We start from the raw sequence: 22,380 nt of genomic DNA on the forward strand, positions 1-22,380 counted from the left end.
CCTCGCCTTCCCGCCCGCCGGAGCTGGGCCAGGGTGCGGTGAGGCTGAAGAGCAGCAGGTCCGGGGAGCTCTCCAGGTCCTCGGCTACCAGCATGTCAGGGGTGAGGGCGGTGAGCACAAACTGATCCACCTTGGCCACCAACAGCGCCGCAAAGCCCATGGAGGGGGCCGTGTTCTCCGTGCCGCCCTGCAGATGCACTGCCACCTGGAAGTACTCCCACTCCGCGCCGCCCAGCAGCTCCACCCGCATGGGGACAGAGTCACGGCTGGGCCAGGGCTTGGCCGCCGTGTGCTGGTAGCGGATCCCATGTTTGGGGGGGGGAGCCCAGTGCTGGGGTGGCAGGGGGTGAAGGGGGGGAAGAGAGAGCCCAGTGCTGGGGCGGCAGGGGGTGTGGGTGGGGGGGCCACTGGTGGGCTGGGGGGCAGCCAAAAATTTTTTTGCTTGGGGCATTAAAAAACCTAGAGCCGGCCCTGTTCACTGTGCCAGGTCCTGTACAAACACCGCGCCTCTACTCTCTTCCCCGCAGAGCTAAATCTACTTCGATATAAGGCAGAAGGAGCGCCAGAGAGAAGGAGGGAGAGGCGGCGCCTTGCGGCTCGGGGACGGTATGAAGCTCACACAGTCCGCAGGGCACAGTTTGATGCTTCCCAGTGCAAGCTGCCCCCCCGTAGGCAAGGCGCTCATGGCCAGCCGTGGGTGGGCGGGATCGCACCGGCAGGATGTCCCGGGGGGGCTGTGAACGGGAGAGGCGTTAGCCCGCCGCCCAAGGGAGCGCTGTGACGGCTCCAGCCCCCTGCCCAGGCTGGCCATGGGCTCGGGCGGACCCCCGTCCACAGGCCAATCACAGCCTCTCAGGGGCCGCAGCCGCGTGTAAGCGCACCCCGGAGCCCAGGCCGGGCGCGGCTCGCCAAGGGGCCGGGCTTTGAGGCCGGGGCGGGGCCGGCACTGGAGAGGCGGGTCTGCCGTTATAAAGCGCCGGTCCCCACCAGCGCCGCTCTGCCCGCCGCATCGCCGCTCAGCCATTGCCAGCACCATGGCCCTGTCCAGCGACCCCGCCTTCAGGAAGCTCGCCGAGTGGTACAAGGCGAACGGCGCCAAGCTCGTCCTGAGGCGACTCTTCGAGGCCGACAAGGACCGCTTCGAGACGTTCAGGTGAGCCCGCGGGCGCGCCCAGCGGCACCGCCCCGGCCCAGTCCCCTCCCGGGGCAGCGGGGCCGGGGGTGCTGCAGGGACCTTCCCAGCTCCCAGGGCTGCAGGCGGCGGTGCCTGGCCCGGGCCGCGCAGCGCCGCCAGGGGCCCGCTCGCTCAGGGCCGCGGGGAGGCTTTGCGGAAGCCCTTTCCCGGGCTCTGCCACCTGCCCGAGTAGGGCCGCAAGAGAGCGAAAGCCGCCCTGGGGCGCCGTCTCCTCACCGGCTGACCCGGGTTGGCCCCAATGGCCCGTTCCCCCGGGTGCCCGCCCGCCCGGGGAGTGCAGCGCGGAGGGGCTGGGGGAGTCTCCCCCCTCCCCCGGGCTGGCGGTGCTCTCTGGGCGCTGCTCCTGCGGAGCCCCCTGGCTCGGCGAGCTGCCCGCCTGCCCTTGACTCATCCTTGCGGCACGGTACGTGCTGGGAAGCACGGCGCGGGCTGCGGCGGGGAGAGTGGCATTGTGGGTCCGTCGTGTCTCGGCCTCTCGCAGCAGCGTGCTTAGTCACGGTGAGCCCCGCGACAAGAGGGCGCTGAGCGGCCCCCAGAGCCAGCAGGGTGCCCCGGCTGTCCCTGAGCAAAGCCTAGCACTGACCCCAGCGCCTTTGCTCCCCACATGGTTACTCAAAGCACATTGCAACAGCGACACGGGATTGTGACACAGGAAGGGGAAGCACAAGGTTCGGCACAGACCGTGTTTAACGCTGCTCAGCCTCTCTGTCGAATGGAGCCAAGATTACCCCTGGCTAGCAGGAGTGATTAGAATTCATTAACATAAACATGTGCTAAATAGTTATTATTGGGCTTCTTCAGATGGCTGTAGATCACGGTGTAGATATATAGATACCCTAAGCTTTTGCCTTCTGGTGTACAGATAATTCTCTGTCTGGCATCACTTGGGTGGGAGATGGATGCAGCTGTTGGCATCATCTTAGAAAAGGGGCTTCACACTTTATGAACTGCCTAAATATTTTAAAGAGTACATTAAAGACCAAGATTTATATTTCTCCACACTAGTGTCTAAGCTTTCTTGCATGCCTACTTCCTCTATACTGATGAAAGAATATTTTTAAATCCTCATTTTTGTGTAATGGTTGTCATATGACCCTGGTAACAAGGTTGTGCCACCTTGTACTCTAAAGTCCGTAAGTTTTTAAAACAAATATTTCAGGTTTCTTTGTAGCAGAGAAATCAAATTCTGGCTTGCAAGGTTTCCCTGTCTCTAATACAGTATTAGGGACTGAATTTGATAGCTTCTTTTTTTGTTGAGAGGAGGGCAGGGATGTCTATAGGTATGACTAATTAAGATAAAGTTGAAATGAGATTATCAATAAAATATACATCCTCTTAAAGTCTAGAACACCTATTATTTCACTCTTACTTTGCATGCCTAATATTGACAGACATTCTGTGTTATCCTATTTGTTACATTCATCAATGGATAATACGCCTCCTTTACCACACACCTGCCTGAGGAAAGGTCACATTTGCCAATTAGTTTGGCGTACTTCATAGTTGGAGGCAAGAGCAAACACTTCCCACAATGTCACATGAATTTGAACTCTTAAATAAAAAATGCATAAGTCTGCTGACAAATGCTGGGAGCAGTTAATCCATCACCCTGATTATAGTTGACTGCTCCTTGAAATTCAATCTCTAGTTCTGGCACACTGACTGAAGAAGCAGATTCCAGAAGCATGGGTTGTCCACTAAGAATACCTGACCATCAGCTGTGGAGGGTTCAGCACCAAAACTGCTGGCATCAACGTAACCCCAGCAAATCATAAATCCATAGCGATCGCAAGCTTTTCAGAAGCAAATAGCCAGTGCAGCGTATGCAGTGCTGGTATGTGCTCATAACCGCTTGTCCCACTCAGGAAAAACCACTACATTCTGCACCAGCTGAAGTTTGAGTGCTTATCAGATAGCCCTAAGTAGAGTGTGTTGCTGTAATATAGCTTGGCAGTTACAAAGACATAAATGACTGTAGTAAGGTCTATGTCAGAAAGGAACAGAGAGCCTCCAGGCTAACAGCGTGCGTGTGTGTGTGGGGGGGGGGGGAAGCATTACATATCACCTGGGAATTTGAGCAGTGATGGATTCAAGGTTGCAAATGGCTTCTTAATATTTAACATTGTAGGGGGTGACCAATATTCTGTATGGTACCACGGTAATGGCTTTACAAGAAACGGTTACATCACTTAAGTGCGGATGTGGCTTACATGACAAGTCCATTGTTTCCACATGGGTAGCACCATCTAATAGATGCCGCATTGCAGAATGTGCACTGTAGCAGAACATTATCGATCTATGGGTTTTTTGGGTTTCTTCTGACCAAGTGGGTATTCACCCATGAAAGCTTATGCTCCAATACATCTGTTAGTCTATAAGGTGCCACAGGACTCTTTGTTGCTGCTTAAGAAGAGTGTGACTTTAGAAGTAAGAGTTTAAAATAAAATTACATTGTACCGCTTCATACTCCAGATGAGGTGTGGGTGGTAGTTAGATTTGTTGTGGTAGCCCACAGCAGCTACAATGATCAGATCATCTCTTATAGAAGATAAGTTGGGAAGTTCCCCTTCATTCGTCTGAACATAGGACGCATGGAGCCCAAGTTTCAAAAATGTGAAGTTAAGGTAAAATTTACCATACATCGAATAGATTATAGCAACAGAGACTAACTTCCTTGTGCTTAATTGTAGTCTGGGATTGTTCTTAGAATTCCTCAAAATTAGGAAAAAGCTATTAATGTACTAAAGGGCATGATATTTCGTTAGTAAAGTAGGTTCAAACTTCAGGTGCATTAAGGGATTTAGTATCAATTTAAAAATGTGACAAACATGTATAAAATGTAGCTTCTTAAAGAGCTTGTCTCAACGGGTGTTATACTGCTTTAGGGCAATCTGTTTAGAACTGTACAGCCCCTAATATGGATGTAGTTAAATGATTAAAAGGTGCCTATACAAGTATAGCAAGCTTTATCAGTATAAAGGTGCTTATAGCAAGCTATATTGGTATAAGCACCTTTATACCAGTATAACTGCAGCCACGCTAGGGGTTGTAGATCTAAAAGTGTAGAGGAAAAGCTATCCAGAGACTCCAGTTGGAAGGAGCAGCTGTAGCAGCCGCCAAAGCAGGGACTTTTCAGACATGCAGAGAACTTTCTACAGTTTTGACTGGATTCTCTGCCCTACGCTGACTGGCTGCTTTTTTGACCCTTCTCCCTCACAGTTGCATCACCTCCGCTTCACCCACACATGCCCTTCTTACTCTGTTCTCCCCTTGCCTGTCTTCCTCTCCCCACTTCCCTTCAATGTTTCCTCTCCTTTTAGCTGATCCACTCCAACTTCCCCCCACCAAAATAAAATGTGAAACTAATGACTCTTGCTGTCCTCACATTGTTCACTCTGCTTGTTATATACCCTTCCCCCACTCTGTCTTGTCAATTTAGATTATAAGCTCTTTGAGGGCAGGATCTGTCTATTATTGTGTTTATACAGTGCCTAGCAAATGGGGTCCCATTCTTTGGCCCTTAGAATAGATGCAGTTACTTTTAGTGCCTAAGTAACACTTCCTAATCAAAATAGTCCACAGTAACAAAAAAAACCTCTGGTGACCGGGCCCAAGAGTAAAAGCATACTTAACCTGAGGAAACTGGAAACATAGACACAGCGTTAGGAAAGTATATAAGATGTGGTAGAACAGGCTGATCACACTAGTATGCTGTATTTGAAGTGGAAAAAGAATTGTACTAGTCTTACTATTTGCTTTTCTGATGCCTGCCTGTTGTTCTCTTTGATGCTACCCTAAACCTTTTTGCCAAAATATCTTCCTCTCCCCATTTAAATCTGTCCAGTAACCTTAGTTCTGCTAGGATTGGGGGGGGGAAGAAACAAAAACTAAACTAATGGACCCAGATGTACATGCTTAATTGAGTTACTGATGTTACAATAATAATCCTAGTCCTTCGTCTCCCCATTTTGATCCACCCTCCCTATTTGTGGCCCTTGCTTGTTATGTCACATCAAATTTGGGCTAGGGGCTATTGCTCTTGTTAAATTCCTAGCACAGCTGTCTAGTATCAGAGGGGTAGCCGTGTTAGTCTGAATCTGTAAAAAGCAACAGAGGGTCCTGTGGAACCTTTGAGACTAACAGAAGTATTGGGAGCATAAGCTTTCGTGGGTAAGAACCTCACTTCTTCAGATGCAAGCACAGCTGTGTACTCCAAAATAGTGTGTAAATTGTGTTCAGATACTGGGGAAGGAAAGCTTGCTGCAGAAAGACAAAGGAGATAATCATGAACTCTGGATCAGAATCAATGTTGAGGTGTTGAGTACCTGCAGCTTCTATTGACTTCAGTGGGACTTGTGGGTGCACAGCACCTGGAGCAAAAGAAAAATAGGATAGCCTAGGGGGGCAAGATTCCTTGGGCAGAGACTGTTTGCTATAGCGTTGGAATGAACTATAGGAAACTGTTTTGAGTTTCTCCTCCAGAGGAGAAGAGTGTGCTGTGAAAGTAGTCCTCAGTGCAAAGAAAATTAAGATGTGTATATGACTGGAGGATTCTGTTGCTTTGAGCGGTATGGAATAATTAGAGCTTCAGATGGGGTACCCGTAGTGGGTGAGAGGGAATGCTTAGACTGTCTCCCACCCATTTTCCAATCACACAGGGAGGATGCCTTGTCCGCGCTAGCGGCAAATAAAGTAAGGATCTCTCCTACACTACTATAGCGAGTGGCTAATTAAGTAGACCATCTTCCAAGAAGACTCATGCATGGCAATACATGATTTGTCTTGATGTTACTTCTAATAAACACATCTTCATGTTGCAGCCTTCAACAGATCTAAGGCTGAAAATGCTGATCTTCTGAGATTTAGACTATGTTCTTCAAACCAGGATTAGTTAAATAATTTGGAGAGCTCCACTGGGACAGTGAGGATTAGATTACACAACTCACAAATGAGAATACTGAATGGAGCAGAGTGCATTTTTTTTATACTTAGAGTTGTAATAGATTTTTTTTTTTAAGCATACTTGCTTTTGTCATACTTTCATGCTGGGATGAATATGAATACTTGACTTGATTTCATCTTGTTGCATTTATTGAAATGACTGGCATAAATGTCAATGATTGTTTCTAACACTGTTTAATAGATTTCATTCTATTTAAACTTTTCAAGTAGAAAATGGACACTATAGTTTAACTTGTTGGAATATTCTAGTCAAATTAAAAAACAGTTTAGTATCTAGTAAATCGTCTTATGAAACCTGTTTGGGCAAAACTGCCCTTTGGGCTATTACTAGCTTTTGTAGGTTTGGGGTTCAAATTATTTGGGTAATCTCTCATTACTTACATGCTTAAAACAATAGCTCTGTAGGAACTTGCTAATTAACAAACCATCTCTGTTGGTAGTGTGACTCTGAATACTGATCATGGGGATATCTTGGTGGATTATTCGAAGAACCTTGTTACAGAAGAGATCATGAAGATGCTGATAGACCTGGTAATTCCTTATGTTCACCCTGATCTAATAAAAGGTGAAAACAAGTTGTAGAAAAATGAGGCGCTAAATCCTTCCTGGCACATTGTGTTCTAGCACAGGACACGAAGGTCCAGATCAGGGTAGGCAACCTATGGCACATGAGCTGATTTTTTTAGTGGCACTCACACTGCCCAGGTCCTGGCCATCGGTCTGGGAGGCTCTGCATTTTAATTTAATTGTAAATGAAGCTTCTTAAACATTTAAAAAACCTTATTTACTTAACATACAACAATAGTTTAGTTCTATATGATAGACTTATAGAAAGAGACCTTCTAAAAATGTTAAAATGTATTACTGGCATGCGAAACCTTAAATTAGAGTGAATAAATGAAGACTTGGCACACCACTTTTGAAAGGTTGCTGACCCCTGGTCCAGATCATTCAGGGTATTGGGAAACTAAATACTCTTGAGAGCTGGGCTGAAGTTCTTTCCCACATTCACAAGGATTTGGTAGGCATTCAGCCCATGAAGCCCCTAGGATGGTCTGCAGGTATCTTCACAGCTTTGCTTTCTGCCCCCAAGGCAGCGTGACTCTGTCAGGAGCTATTCTACCAAAGCTGCCTCGCTGGCCCCAAGCCCCACCTCAGGAGGGGTTTGGCTGTGCAGCAGAGCGACCAACATAAGACAATACTGATGAGATCTGCATTAATATAAGATGGGACTACTCATGGAATTGAGAATGGGAAGATTATGCCATGAAAGATGGCTGTTGTCAGCTCCTTAGCTGCAGAACACTAGCAGAAGGCTATTTTGTACAATCTGGTGGGGGGAGTATATCTGAGAGCTGGCTCCAACCACCACCACAGCCCTGTCTACATGCTGGCATTAACCATATAACAATTGGTCCGTTCTGATGTAACAAAATATCTGTTGGTGAGCCAAAAATGTTTCCCCTGTCAATCAGATGCTTTTAAAGATTAGTGCAGGTCTCTTCAGCAACAAACTTTTTTACATTATAAAAAAGGAATCAAACTAAATTAGTACAAGTGTCAAGTCCTTAATAGAATTACATCTGCAATTTAAAAGTGATGCATGAAACCTCTTTTGTTGCTTAAATAGTCATCTGAAAGCTGCAGGACTGCCATTTCTGAAAAGATTTGCCTGGATAACCTCAGTTCAGTGTGATGTCCAAATTTACCATTCTCCCTGGCTACTTAGTTAGATGAAAGACCAAGACAGTCTTGTATCTATGCTGCATTGTATTTGGAAGTACTAGCAGAAATTTGGGCCAGCAGTAAAAAAAAATTACTTTCAATCAATTTTCTGTTGATTAAAATAAATCTGCTATTGACTGGTGTATTGCTGATCTTGACAAGATGAAACTGAGTAATTTAAAAAAGTCGAGACTGTTTTGTCAGTTTCACCTTCACCACTTTCCCCTCAGTGAAGGAATACCCTCTAACCAATCTCCTTTAAAATAGGAGAATGAACTCTTGCAGCTGTAAACGGCTGGTAGCCAATATAACTTTTTTGTTGTTGTAGCCAGATTATTTTATGGAAGAAATTCTTGCCTTTCTGATGCAGTTGGGTCTACCTGGGAGGGGCTAGTTACTTCTACCCTTAAGTGAATGATATATTTTTTACCCTTCTCAGGCAAAGTCAAGAGGTGTTGAAAATGCTAGGGAGCAAATGTTCACTGGGGAGAAGATCAACTTCACTGAGGTAAGGTTATTTCTGTCTGTGGCTATGTCACCTAGGTCAGTAGCTCTCAGCCTTTCCAGACTACTGTACCCCTTTCAGGAGTCTGATTTGTCTTGCATACCCCCAAGTTACACCTCACTCATACTACTTGCTTACAAAATCAGACACAAAAATACAGAAGTGTCACAGCACACTATTACTGAAAAAGGTTTACTTTCTCACTTTTACTATACAATTATAAAATAAATCACTTGGAATATAAATATTGTACTTGCATTTCAGTGTATATAGAGCAGTATAAACAAGTCATCGTATGAAATTTTAGTTTGCACTGACGGCACTAGTGCTTTTTATATAGCCTCTTGTAAAACTAGGCAAATATCTAGATGAGTTGATGTACCTGCTGGAAGAGCTCTGCATACTCCCAGGGGTACACATCCCCTGTTTGAGAACACTGACCTAGGCTATTCATATTTATGCTAGAGGAGTGTGGGGCTGGAAATTACTACCATATGGCTACTTGTGATGCATTGAACTATTAAATGTGGTGGTAGTATTTATTTCTTTGCTCATGTACATCACCATACACCCAAGCTCTGGGGAGAAGACAAAAACAAGCAGTGATATCAATGGCAACTGAGGTGGGGTGGAGAACTGGAGACCAGCCTTACAATTTACTGGGCCCCAAGCTGCTGGAAGTGGAGGAAACTGGGCCAGAAGTTGTTTCCCATATTGGCCCGGTTCTGAAGGCATTCTGCTGGAGAAGGGAGATGGGACCAACTGATGAATTACAGAGCTGATATCTGACATGGGGCAGGGTATTGGATCCAAGGGGCCGCTTCCTTTTGCTTCTTAAGACCAGTCGTGGTGATGCTTGGCAAATGATACAAGAATTTTTAGTAAGAACTTCTGCTTTGTGCTGTTGAGGATACTTATCAGTGACAGTTATAAACCCATTTTTTTTGGGAACTAGCCACCTATTGCATCAAGAGAACGAATACCTTCCCTTTTTTCTAGGTGTGAAAGTGATCACTGTATCCAGATTCTCCTTTATTAGAACACACTTGCTCAAAGTTGGTGATGTGTGCTGCATAGGACTTTAGTTAGGTTGGATACAACAAATTGAGAATGGAAGAAAATCTGGGTGCTGTACAATGTAGCTCAACCAAGCAGGTTGTCTTAAATATTAAAGGTCCTTTCACATTGTAGAGCTTTTCTGATGGAAGTTATTTGCTTGTTTTTATTAACACTGAACTTGCAGAGACACTGTTAAACCCTTTGCTTTGAAGAGCTCAGCAGTTGTATTATGTTTTGCTTGTGAGTATTGAGTGTTTGTAGAGGTGTTTTGACCTGTTCTGATAAAGCAGCATTGGAAAGGCAGTTTCCCTCCCTTTTTGTTTTAATCCCTTGCATTTAAAGGACAAAAGTAAAATAAAGCCTTAGCTGGAGATAAAATTGTTGCCTGCCTTTTTTTTTTTTTTTTTTTTGTAAAGGCAAGCAGTTAAAACTTCAGTGGCTTGAATGACTACAGACCATTATAAAAACCTAACCGTTCTTCAGAAAGCTGAAGTCTGTGTTTGGACCCAGAAATAGGAATTTAGCCAGTTTGTACTTGCAATTGCATATGTGCAGACCTCAAATTTCAACTGTCTGAAAATTGGGTCTTTGTGCCAATCAAACCTCTCCTTTTAATTCTGACCAGTAATCCAGAAACAATGCTTGGAAGAGTTCACTGGCTCAGAATGAAATTACTACTTTTTTTTTTTTTCCTTCAGAGTTTCAAAGTCAGTGCAGTCACAGTGATTGTTCATCCCTCCCGTGTGCAGTCACCCAGCTGCAGGTGGGAGCACCCTGCTTTCTAAGACTATCTTAGCTGAGCAGGGCACAGCCCTGCCCCATTCAGCTCTTGATTTTTATTAACTATCTGGGGATTGGTGTGAGGCAGGGGTCGGCAACATTTGGCACGCGGCTTGCCAGGGTAAGCACCCTAGCAGGCCGAGCCAGTTTATTTATCTGCTGGCATGGCAGGTTTGGCCAATCGCGCCCCCACTGGCCGTGGTTCACTGTCCCAGGCCAATGGGGGCGGCGGGAAGCCAGGGCCAGCACATTCCTCACCCATACTGCTTCCCGCCACCCCCATTGGCCCGGGACGGTGAACCGCAGCCAGTGCGGGCCATGATCGGCCAAATCTGCTGCGTCAGCAGGTAAATAAACTGGCCCGGCCCGCTAGGGTGCTTACCCTGGCGAGCCGCGTGCCAAACGTTGCCGACCCCTGGTGTGAGGGGTGGGTGATGAGGTTCTACCTCTCTTGGTGGCTCAATCTGGCATAAAGAGTCTGGCTTATCACAAGGCTTATCACATTTTAACTACTCCTTATGAGGCTGCTCTCTTCCCTGCCTTGGAACAATATACCAGTCAAGATAACTGTTCACCAGAGAACTCCATCCTAAGCGAACATTATTTTAAAGGAGTGGACTTTGTTCCCTGCTTGGCCTCCAATACTTACTCCCTACTTCAAGGGCTGCTATGGAAAGAGGTAGTGCTACTCTCTTGAGAGAGTCCAGGAACATTTGCATTTATGAGATTCCTAGCTCTCCTTTACAGTTAGCAGAGCTATATCAGAAGGTTGACCTGTAATCAGATCTGTGTTTAATTTACACTCTATCTGGCCAAGCAGAACATCATGTCAAATTTTTTAAATCAGAAGTGTCCTGATTACGTAAATATTTTTCTGTTTGATGGTATCCCTTTTAACATGTCTAAAGCAATAAAGATTCAGAATTGACTTGTAATCCAATTTAGAGAACGTTCTAAATCTAAACAAGCTGTTGACCACACTTAAGGCTGATCTATATTTTGATGCTGGAGGCATTGGCTGTCTGGTGTGCATGTATGCAAAAGTCCTATTTAGTGCACCCATGCGTAGCAATGCCAGGTGTACATCCCAGATAAGTTTCAACTTGGATGGTAAACTACTGTTTAATGGTCACTGCAGCAGTAATAAATCTCTTCAAATGCAGTATTTCTCAATCTGAAAAGTTTTATGATAAAAATAAGTAGAAATCAGTTCAAGTACTAATATATTTGATTCCATGGTGGAGAGTGACCAGGACCGTCCTTCATCCCCAATTTAAAAACAGGGTGCATCTTCATAATGGTATAGCTCAGGAAGCTCCTGAGTCTTCTGACCCAGCAGCCACCAAAGCTTAGTTTGGATTGAGTACTGTAATTTAACCCATAAATGTTGGCAGTTCATATCTTCCTTGTTGGCTTTGCCTCACAGTGCTCTTTTCATTGTAGCAAAGAACAGTGAGACGGACCAGGTGAATTATTTAACTGTAAATCCTCCATCCTAGATTACAGCAGCAACAAACTCATCACTGCAGATGGTGAAGACTCAAATTCTGGCCTCTGATATAAGCAGGGGTGTGGTGCATCTGAGATTAGAATTTGGCACTACCCTAGAACTCTAACGTAGCACACAAGTATTTGGGGCCCTTCACTGATAGTTGTGGAATAGAAGAACATGCTTATCACATTTCCCTGTCACGTGGCTGCTACTTAGATATGCTTATTTATCTTTTCCTTTGTATTGAATGGGCTGTTACTGCTGCAGTCATTGAGAAACTGCTGAAGTACATAACTCCCTTGAGTTATTGAATATAACTTAGTTTTATGATCAACTCCTATCTTCAATCCTGAAGACCATAATTTCTACTGAACTCATTAGGCTTACGGCAGAAGTATGAATTGCAAATGTATTAAAATTACTTATCAAAAGATCAAGCTTTAACTACAATTTCAAATTCATTACCTCTCACAACAATCTATTAATGTTTGCCTAATATGCATACTACATACTTTACTTTTCTAGAAATGTCTTGGACAGTTTTCCACCAACTCTGTCAAATCTGATCAGGTGCTTAGATACCACAGTGAGCATGTGAGAAATAGTGAGTGAGAGAGATGCAGGCTACTGGTCATAGAAGACTTTCAAGTTAATAGTCTGAGCAATCCTTAGATAGGCAGGCTTCACAGCCTTTAATGCTATACTGCTGCCGTCTGGGTGCTGTATCTACACTGCCAAACTGCCTCTGTTAATATTTTATGGTGTTTGTCTCCCATGCCGTCTTGTTTCAGAATCGGGCTGTGCTTCATATTGCCCTGAGGAATCGCTCCAATGTTCCAATATTAGTGGATGGCAAAGATGTAGTCCCAGAAGTTAACAAGGTGTTGGACAAGATGAAGCACTTCTGTCAGGTATAAAGTCCTCAGTTAATTGATTTGACCTGTTTACTTTGCATAACTGTGTTGTTACACTTAGGTACTGTAGTAGTCCATATTATAACTAGTCTGAATGAGGGACAGTAGTAGCTGGATGAACAAAACAGATCCATATATGTACCTGTCTTCCAGGAATAGTTACCTTTTTTTTCTCAACAAGACTTGCTAGAAAAACACTTTCCTGAGTTTAAATGCAAACTTTTATGTTTAAAGTAATATTTTTCCTTTCACTTCATAACTTGTGAGTTCATCCAATAAATATTGGGCACAAATGACCGCTAGGCACCAAACACCTAATGACTTCTCCCTCCCCTTACTAATTAATCACTTGGTTGTATGTCATTTACTGTAGAAATGTTTGTCTAGAAGGAACTTCCCCCTTAGTCATTATTTGCTAATGTGAGTGCAGTCAGGAGACTCCCAGCTCACTTGGCAGGTGCTCCAACAATTCTACAGTGTATTGTAGAAGGTGTCTTGGATTCTTTCCATGGTCTCTTCTAATCATGTAGCCCTTTTTTTTTTTTTTTTTTTTTTTTGTGTGTGAAGCATCTCAAGGTCTTGCATAAGGCATATGTAATAGTCAGCTCTGTTTGTTTGCAACTTAACAGTGTGAGAATTCTTTGGTCTGCCCCCTGGCTAGTCTAAACCTTGCACCTTCTGCTCTCAAATCATAAATGTCTCTTGTCGTTGGTTTAGTACATTACAATCTTTAAAATGTAGATGTCTGTCAAAGTAGTTCTAGACACTCACTTTTATAGTGACTATTCTTTGATTTAAGAACAGTTGGCTAGGAACAAACATGGAGAACAAATTGGGTATTTGCTTAAGTTTTGGATGAATTTCATATGCCTGAATGCCAAACTCATGCTTGATAAGGGCTGATCAATATATATGGTTCTAGGTATCTTAAACCTGCCAATACATAACAAACACGTCAGTGAGGTACAGGGATGACAATGGGGTAAACCTTTGCTTATGAGGTTGTCAGTTGTAAATCCTGCCCAGATGGTAGTGACCAAAAGTTACCCTTGCCTGATGACTGCTGGGTGGCCTATGTGAAATGAGTTTGGAGTAGATCCAGTTCCCAGTGGAGAAGTGCCCAAACCAAAATAACTGACACTAATTGGCATCTTTTGTTGGCAGCCTCAGCCCACAGTTAAGAACAGAATGAGCTGTAGAAGCTCAACCATCTTTTATCCCTTAGAAGTTCTCCCTCCTGGTCAGGATTAAAATGTACTGGTGGTATAGTGTGGGGAAGTATCTACTGCTGTCTGTGCCATACCTGTATTGCAGGTAAGGACTTCAATCTTCAGAGCTAGCAATTGGGCACTTTGCATGCAGACCAGAGCCCCTGTCTGAGTGACAAATAATAATGTTTAAACATCATTCTAATCTTCCCTGTGTTGGTGGAAACTAAAGGGTGCTTGATTAAGCCTTATCTATTGAGGCTAAAAATATGGTTCCTTTACATGGCTTTAAGAGGCTGAGAAGAGTGGTTTTGTTTGTTTTTTCGTTTAAGTACCCTGTAGCTAAGATTGTTATGATAGAATGATTCTTTACTCAAGAAAGCTTGTAGATGTACAGTTATGTAACAATTTTATAACAAAGCATGTCTGGGGAGAAAGTATTAGAATAATTGGCGCTCAGATGATTAATCTGATTGCAGAAAAGAAATGGGTAACATTTTCAGCTCTCCAAGGTAGTGGATGTTGCTCATGTTTGCAAGCTTACCTCTGTGCAATGAGTGGGATTAATGCACAGATGGTGGATGATGGGCAAATGCAGGTTGGTATTTTGGTATTATACTAGTTTGACAGCTTTTATTCAAAACTTTCAGTAGCTGGCAGACCAAGAAGAGTAAGGCTGAAGCACAGAACTGATTCTCTTAATATAAGACCTGTGTACAATGGAAAACCTTTGGATATTTTGTTTAGACATAGATCTTGTATACCCATGATACTTTTTAGAACAAGTGTTCTATTGTATCTAGCAAAACCTACTTCTTTTAATTAGAGGCCCAATGCGGAACTTCAGATCCAAACGCCTCTGAATTTAAGTTCAAATGCAAACCAGAATTTAAAAGCTCACTCATCTCTTGATATTATATAAATTTTTAATTTGGGTTGCTTCTTTGATGTTCCTCCTCTTTAACATTCATATTCATGGTCTTTTTATTCTGTTCTTGTAAACTTATGTACTGGTATTAGTATGCAGTACTCTGGCTGTGGTATGAGGAAATCACTGGCCTGTATGAAGCTTTAACATTAGTCACTGCTCTACAGTAAGGGCCCTAGTCAGTCTTGTGAAAAATGTGCCGCTCCAGTTGGAGTTGAGTGAGGGGAGTATGTGCGTATGTAAAGATTGACCTTTGCCCTTTATAAGTCGGTATATTTGTGTCTACAATGATAAAGTCTTTTTATTTAAAACTCTCTAAATCCTTTTTTGTTGTCTTATGGATTTACTTTTTAGCTCTGTATTTTTTTTTGTTTAAAAGGAGAACCTTTTGGGAGATTCTCTGAGGAGTATTTGTGAACCTACTCTATATGTAAATGACAGTCTTGATATTGTAGTCATTGTAACTTAACCTTAATTGAAATCTGTGTATGTTCATTGGTGTATTTAAACTGCAGAAAGTTCGTAGTGGAGAATGGAAAGGCTACACTGGAAAGGCAATTACCGATGTGGTCAATATTGGGATTGGTGGCTCAGACTTGGTAAGCTCTCAAGTACTGACCTCTGCATAACTTTATGGCGTTTTTTTGGTGTGCACACATGCAGCGAAGATGTTACAACCTAACTATATTGATGCTTTCCAGGGCCCTGTTATGGTGACTGAAGCCCTGAAACCATATTCCAAGGGAGGCCCTCGTGTCTGGTTTGTATCCAACATTGATGGTACTCATATAGCCAAAACCGTGGCTGAGCTTAACCCTGAGACAACACTCTTCGTCATTGCATCTAAGGTATAGCAGATATTAACACTAGCAGGTGACTTTCTCAACTTGTAAATGGCCAAAATGGAGATCACTCAATAAATAAAAATTGCAGCAAGGGAGGTGTTGGTTGGACATTAGAAAAAACTTCCTAACTGTCATAGTTAAACACTAGAATAAATTGCCTGGGGAAGTTGTGGAATCTGTAATTGAAGGTTCAGAGCAGGTTAGACTGGCACCTGTCAGGTATGGTTTAGATAATACTTAGTCCTGCCTTGAGTGCAGGGGACTGAACTAGAAGACCTCTTGAGGTCCTTTCTAGTCCTACAATTCTATGAAAATATTAACTTCTCCAAATGTTTAAATGAATGATTTTTGTGTCCAAAACCAATACTTCATTGAGCCATACCCAAAAAGTCTTGTGTCTCCATGTGTTCATATCCCATAGATGGAATTTGTGATGTCATGTGGCTAGTTCTTTAAAATTCAAGATCGGGTTTAGCATTTTCCCCATATTTCTGATGCATTTTTCCTATTTGTTAGAACCTAGTTTTACTCCTTAATTGTATATACAATAGATCCTTCACAAAGTACAGTACACTAGTGAGATCTTATTTAAGTAGCATTCTGTAACATTTGTCACAGTAGCTGTTCTATATTAGTTTTTTATACTGTAATAGTCCCTCAACCAGACCCTGCTGTGCTAAGCTCAGTACAAACACAAAATGGACAAGTCTGTGCCCCAAAGAACTCAAAATGTTAAATTTCTTGATCACAGTAAACATTGTAGAAGCTACAAATTGCCAGCATAATATTTTGTCAATCTGTAAGCATTCTGTACAATTTCAGTTTTACACTTGAATATAAACATACTCTAACTGCATTTCTAGAATGCTGCTTTAGGATGGTTTGCCTTAATTCAGGAACATCATGGCTGGGAGGGTCTTGTTCCTCTTTGGGAAATACTAACTAAAACATATACTGGCTTATGTCTTGCCTGAGGAAGTTGGAGACAAAAACTTCATAGTTGTATGACTGTGGTTCTTCATTTCTAAAGCACAGCAGAACCCCATTGGTTTTAAAGGCACAGTCCCTAACAAATTCCCATGTGTGTAATGCTGACTTTGCTTTGCTTGTATTGCTCATTATCTCATTTTGGCAGTAACATAGACCAGCAACTAATGTATGCAGTAAGAAGGAAACTTCACAATGACCACTAGCATTGTTTTGTGAGTAATTGAGTTCAATCATCACAGTTTTAGGCTCAAAATATTGCCAGGCTGAAAGAGTAACAGTTCAGTTTATTTGCCAGATTGTAGTTAGATAATTGAATATATTTGGAAGGGCATGAATGGTATTTTTTTATTTTCTTAACAAATGTGTGTTCTGTAACAAAATAATTTTGGAGATGGATGGGAGTAGAATGAATGTAATGTTCATCCTTAAAGCTATATTGTGATGGTTGAGTAAATCAGAATGGCTGAAGCTGATCCTAGAAGAATTGCATGACTGACTTTGTTTGCACACTTCATAAAGCAGGAACATGTTTTCTTTAATCAGCAAAATAAAGTTGTGGCAAGAGTCTTGGCAGAAACGAAGTAGAATACACTGTCCCAAATGTGAGAAATGGGAATGAAAATAAATAGAGCTAACAATCTAACTACACGGTTTTCCCAATTCAAGTTTTCAGTTAGAAGTCAACACCACTCTTAGAGTGGAAATTATAGTCCAAACAGTTTATGCCCTCCTTCAAATATCAATTATGAGTTAAAACTATGTACCTGCCAAAGAAAAATCCTTAATATTCCTTGTGTCCTCAGACCAATGTTAATGTGAAATTAGGTGTACACCTAGAAATACTAATATCTGAACATCTGTCTGAACATGCACAGTGGGTGCACTCTTCCTTGAAATCAAGCTGCTGGTGTCTGTTATATAAATTTAGGGTTACTCTGCTCTGACTGTCTGGAACAACTTGATGTTTTGGTAGCCTAACCTTGTCTTGAATTCCTTAAACACCATACAGACTTCATGTACTTCCTGTGAATGACTGTATTAAAAGATCTCTTTTCTGCTGTGCAGACTTTTACCACCCAAGAAACTATTACCAATGCAGAAACGGCCAGAGAGTGGCTTCTTCGTTCTGCTAATGATGTAAGTGTAATATGCTTAAATTACATAATGGAATACATAACAGAGCTTCCCCACGTCTGTTCTAAGCAAGCTCTGGAGCAGAGCCAACAGCTGCCCAAACACATGCTATAAATGATAGCAAATGTTGGATCTGTCACATTAAACTAAATTCCATTACCACTAAAGTTACTGATTGCATGTCTAGTCTTAATCAGTGATGAAGCCACTTAGGTGTTAAGACACATGTTTGAGTTGCACCTAAAATCCTTTGTATAAAAGTACTTGAATAGATTGTAGCCTGTATCTCAAAACCACCTTAAATATGGTACAACTGCCAGACTTCTGTGAGGTGGAGGAAACTTGAGGAGATGCTAGCCTGTGGAATGGCCTGCCAGTACTTGGCAAAACATTCAAAGCTACACACAGTTATAGTTCAAGCAATAGATGGAGGCTGCTGCAGCAGATGTCCGAATTGTGAATAGATGTCTTCAGTTCATACTCTGGCATCTCACTCCTTCCCTCATTCTCCTACCACTCATACTTTGAAATGCAAGTCTTCTTTTTAATTAAAGAAGCAATCTCTAACCCACTCCCACTAGGGTGACTATATTTACTTTTCAAGATCAGGGTCTGAGAGCATTTCTCCTGTAAACTATTCATATAACAGTACCTCCCTTAGGCTAGGTCTACACTACCCGCCTGAATCGGCGGGTAGAAATCGACCTCTCGGATCGATTTATCGCGTCCCATCGGGACGCGACAATCAATCCCCGAATCGACGCTCTTACTCCACCAGCGGAGGTGGGAGTAAGCGCCATCGACAGAAAGCCGCAGAAGTAGATTTTGCCACCGTCCTCACAGCGGGGTAAGTCTGCTGCGATACGTCTAATTCAGCTACGCTATTCACGTAGCTGAATTTGCGTATCTTAAATCGACTCCCCCCTGTAGTGTAGATGTACCCTTAGTCCAGAAATACCGAAATACTTAACCTGAATCTCTAAGTCAGGTGCTGAATTTCAAGCCTGTCACTTGGGGTTGATCCATTAAAGAACCAAGGCAAGGATTTCTGACCTTTTGATGATAGCCAGGAGTATCTTTGTAACATAATATGAAACAAACTCAGGCTGCTCCAAAACCTGGTCAGCAAGGGTTGATGTAGACAGACCTGTTCAGCACCTTGTCCTGAAGGTTGAGTATGTTGCTCCAGGATATTTGCTATAAGAAGACCTAAACTATCTTTGAACCTTGCCTACAGTTGGGTCAGACAGACATGCTACTGAATCTCTAATGTCTGTATTCATGATAATAAAGTTCACAGACAGAGCAAATATACATGAATAGCAACAATCAATGTTTTCTTAATGCCAGCAGTAGCAAATATTAAAAGAACAGTCATCATTGTGTCAGCACACGTAAACCAGCTTCATGGCTGATCAGCAATGCAAAATATTTAGCAGTGTTGTGTTTAACTATTTTATATTTTTATTTTATTAAAGCCTTCTGCTGTGGCCAAGCATTTTGTCGCCTTGTCTACCAATGGTGTAAGTATAACACTTTGTTTAGACCTATGCTATAGGTTCTAACAATGGACTTAATTAAAACCCTGTAAGGTGTGGAAACAATCCCTCATGCTTTCAAGATCATCTTGCTCTTGGAAAGGGAGTCTTCTTGCAATTTCAGGTACAAGAGAGAATAATATTCCCAATAGTGGATTATGGGAAAATCCAGTCTCCAAAGGGCCTTCAAAGGATGGTTTATTTAGGATGAGAAATATTGCTCAGATCTGCTTTATATACTTATGCTTTTCTTTTAGATCAAATTTGTAAAAATCTCTACTCCATATCATTTTCTGATTTACAGTTCAAATGGTTGCCCCATTATTAACAAAGGGTGCCGCTTCTTGCTTAACTAGTTACGTACTCTTGGGTAAAGTCGTGATGTTAAGTGGGTTTTAAACACCATTTAAACCTTTGGGCTGAGTTCTGCAATGATGAAAGTAAGCTGTTGGGTGTAAGTAGTGTAACACATAGTATTGGCATTTGGTGGGTATGTACAGTGAAAATTTGCATGCATAAAGGGGCTATAGTGTAAAAAAACTAAAGCAAATTAATAAGAACATCTATAATAAGATGAGGTCTGCATTTACCTCAAAGCCTTCTGCAAGTTGACTTAAAGTTCCTTTCTCCTATCCCATTCTCCATTCTGGCCCTGCTGCATGTAAACTATTCATTTTGCACAACACTGAATGCCATGTTGGTTCATTACACTACTTGCCATTGACAAATTTTATGATCAATTTACACCGCTAAATTTAACTTCTTGTTTTGGGACCACTGACAGATAGTACATTGACCAGGAGGAATGAAGGATCAATCATGGCTTATTTTCTGGCGGAGGCTTTAAACTTCTGACCCAGAGTATGAAGTCGGGGTGGAGGGGGGTGGTGGGTGTGTGTGTGTGTGTGTGTGTGTGTGTGTGTGTGTGTGTGCTTTACTTATATAGGAACTAGTATCTTTAAGCTAACTATAACTTTAGCTACATAAGCATCCTGGAGTTGCTGTTTGTGATGTCTGAGTTCTCTAATACAAATGTATTTATCCATTTTATTTTTTATTCTAGCCTAAAGTTAAAGACTTTGGAATTGACACTGAGAATATGTTTGAGTTTTGGGATGTAAGTAAATGTTTAACACTAAGCAGTAGATGCTAACTGTTAGAATAACTTAACCTGCTTCAGAAAAGCAAAATTAAAAGGTCAAAATCCTGGGGAAAAAAATTATGGAGGTGCTAAAATAAACCCACTGGTGCTTTAAGACAATAATATATTAGAAGAAATTGAGGGAACATGTCAAAGTAGTGAAATATATCAATCTTAGCCATTCAGTTTAATGTCTCCCTATCAAAGGTCAGAAGAGGAGCTTTCTGTAGGCAGTGCTGTCTAGACAGCTGTTGAGTAACAAGAGATAGCTCATTGCTCCCAGCGTAGGTCTTACAAGTAGTTATTATAAGCTGTGACATTTGACTATTGCACTCTACTGTATAATTTAGATCAGTAAAGGTCAAATATCCCAGAATTTGATCTGCTATTTAGTAATGGACACAAATTGTAAGTACAGTGAACCTTCATCTCAAACCTTGTGAAAAATAAATATATCTGACCTATGCCTGAAAACATCAGACAGATCACTATATTGCTCCTTGTTACATGCCTGACAAGAACTTTAAAACCTAATTTTAAATATGCTGTTATTAAATAGCTTTCATGGTTTCAACTTTCAGGTTGGTTTAACTCTTATAACAAGGATTCTTGAACAGTTTTGTAGCCTGGCCAACTTGTCAATGTTTTGTGGCACACCACTTCTCCCATTTGCAATGCCTTCACACTGCTGTAGTTGACACAAGGATTACTTGTAAGCAAAAGTAATATTAGGACAGCAGTTCAGCATATTTAGCTGCCTTTGATTCAGGTTATCAGCTGGAAGTGAGGTAGGAGCCAGTACCAGGTGATCTGCCAGCTCCCTGGACCACAAGCTTTGATCTCACTGGTTGACCGCTTCCAAACACATTTGCCTCCTAATGGATGCACATAAAACATACCAAGCGTATTCACCAATCAGATCACTGAGCCACTCTAGAATTATTTTACGGAATGGTTTGTTTTCACTGCTGATATTTAAGATTTTATTAAAGAAATCCCTTTCTCTTCTCTTCCGCCCCCTCTTCCCCTCCCCCCCTCATAACCAAACTGATAGTCCTTCATAGGCAATGGACACAGCCCCACATTGCCAAAAAGTGATTCTGTAAAAATGACATGAAACTACATTTTAGTTTGAACACTTAAGGTAGCTTATTCTGGAACCCATAAAAAGTGTAAGCATCTTCTGGCTCTGTTCTACCAGTTAAACTAAACCCATTCCCAGAGATGGTCTGGTATGGGTGTGCAGAACAAGGAAGGACACAAATCTCCATATTGTATTAAAATAAAAACTTGTTTTCTGAAGAGCAAAACTGAATTTGGAAATTTCTATTTAAGATCTAAAGAGTGCAGTATGAGAGGAGTTAGTAGAACTTGTTGCCATATGTTTAAACACAGAATCCTCATACAAGGTTACTGCTATCTAAAACAAACTTTTATTTGCAGTGGGTTGGTGGCCGTTACTCATTGTGGTCAGCCATTGGTCTCTCCATTGCTCTGCATGTTGGTATGTATCCATATTATATAAAAATACTCAACATGGCTTGCATGATCAGCAGTGAGACTTACACACATTGAATATGCTAAAATGACCTATAGTGAAATAGATAACTTGGCTCTTTGGATTTCAGTAGCACATCTCAACTTCTGAAATTGCACCCACAAATTTGCCTTTGACAAAATGGCCAACCATGCATCTTGGCCACTTGCATGGTCAAAAATATTTTTGATTTCTGTGCAAAGTCAGTCACTTTTTATTTCATTTTCTAAATGAAAACTAAAATTTCCTGGACACTGACAAGGCAATGAGGAAATAGAGTTGTGCTTTTGAGATTGAGTATTGGGAGTTGCAGTGTGTGAAATACTACTTTGCTGTGTAAAACTAAATGGATTTCTTCCATTCTAACTAAGTGGCAGATAGGCAGCGCCCTTCTACCTGCCTGAGCAACCCAAGTCTGCTTTTAAAT

At 42.2% G+C, this 22,380-nt stretch overlaps 1 protein-coding gene across 1 annotated transcript in view; it reads left to right on the top strand.

Moving 5' to 3' along the window:
* Nucleotides 1-572: 572 nt before the first annotated feature.
* The window catches only part of GPI (glucose-6-phosphate isomerase), a 29,814-nt gene continuing 8,006 nt past the window's right edge, over nucleotides 573-22,380 (top strand). The window contains exons 1-10 of the mRNA XM_005289939.5: nucleotides 573-1,153; nucleotides 6,598-6,688; nucleotides 8,322-8,390; nucleotides 12,510-12,629; nucleotides 15,284-15,367; nucleotides 15,470-15,616; nucleotides 17,669-17,740; nucleotides 19,216-19,260; nucleotides 20,339-20,392; nucleotides 21,860-21,920. Coding sequence (XP_005289996.1) covers nucleotides 1,035-1,153; nucleotides 6,598-6,688; nucleotides 8,322-8,390; nucleotides 12,510-12,629; nucleotides 15,284-15,367; nucleotides 15,470-15,616; nucleotides 17,669-17,740; nucleotides 19,216-19,260; nucleotides 20,339-20,392; nucleotides 21,860-21,920 — 862 coding nt within the window. The 5' untranslated portion in view covers nucleotides 573-1,034. The remainder of the gene's footprint in view (nucleotides 1,154-6,597; nucleotides 6,689-8,321; nucleotides 8,391-12,509; nucleotides 12,630-15,283; nucleotides 15,368-15,469; nucleotides 15,617-17,668; nucleotides 17,741-19,215; nucleotides 19,261-20,338; nucleotides 20,393-21,859; nucleotides 21,921-22,380) is intronic.

This window comes from Chrysemys picta, chromosome 14 (assembly GCF_011386835.1).
Source record: "Chrysemys picta bellii isolate R12L10 chromosome 14, ASM1138683v2, whole genome shotgun sequence".
In the NCBI taxonomy this organism is placed as follows: Eukaryota; Metazoa; Chordata; order Testudines; family Emydidae; genus Chrysemys; species Chrysemys picta.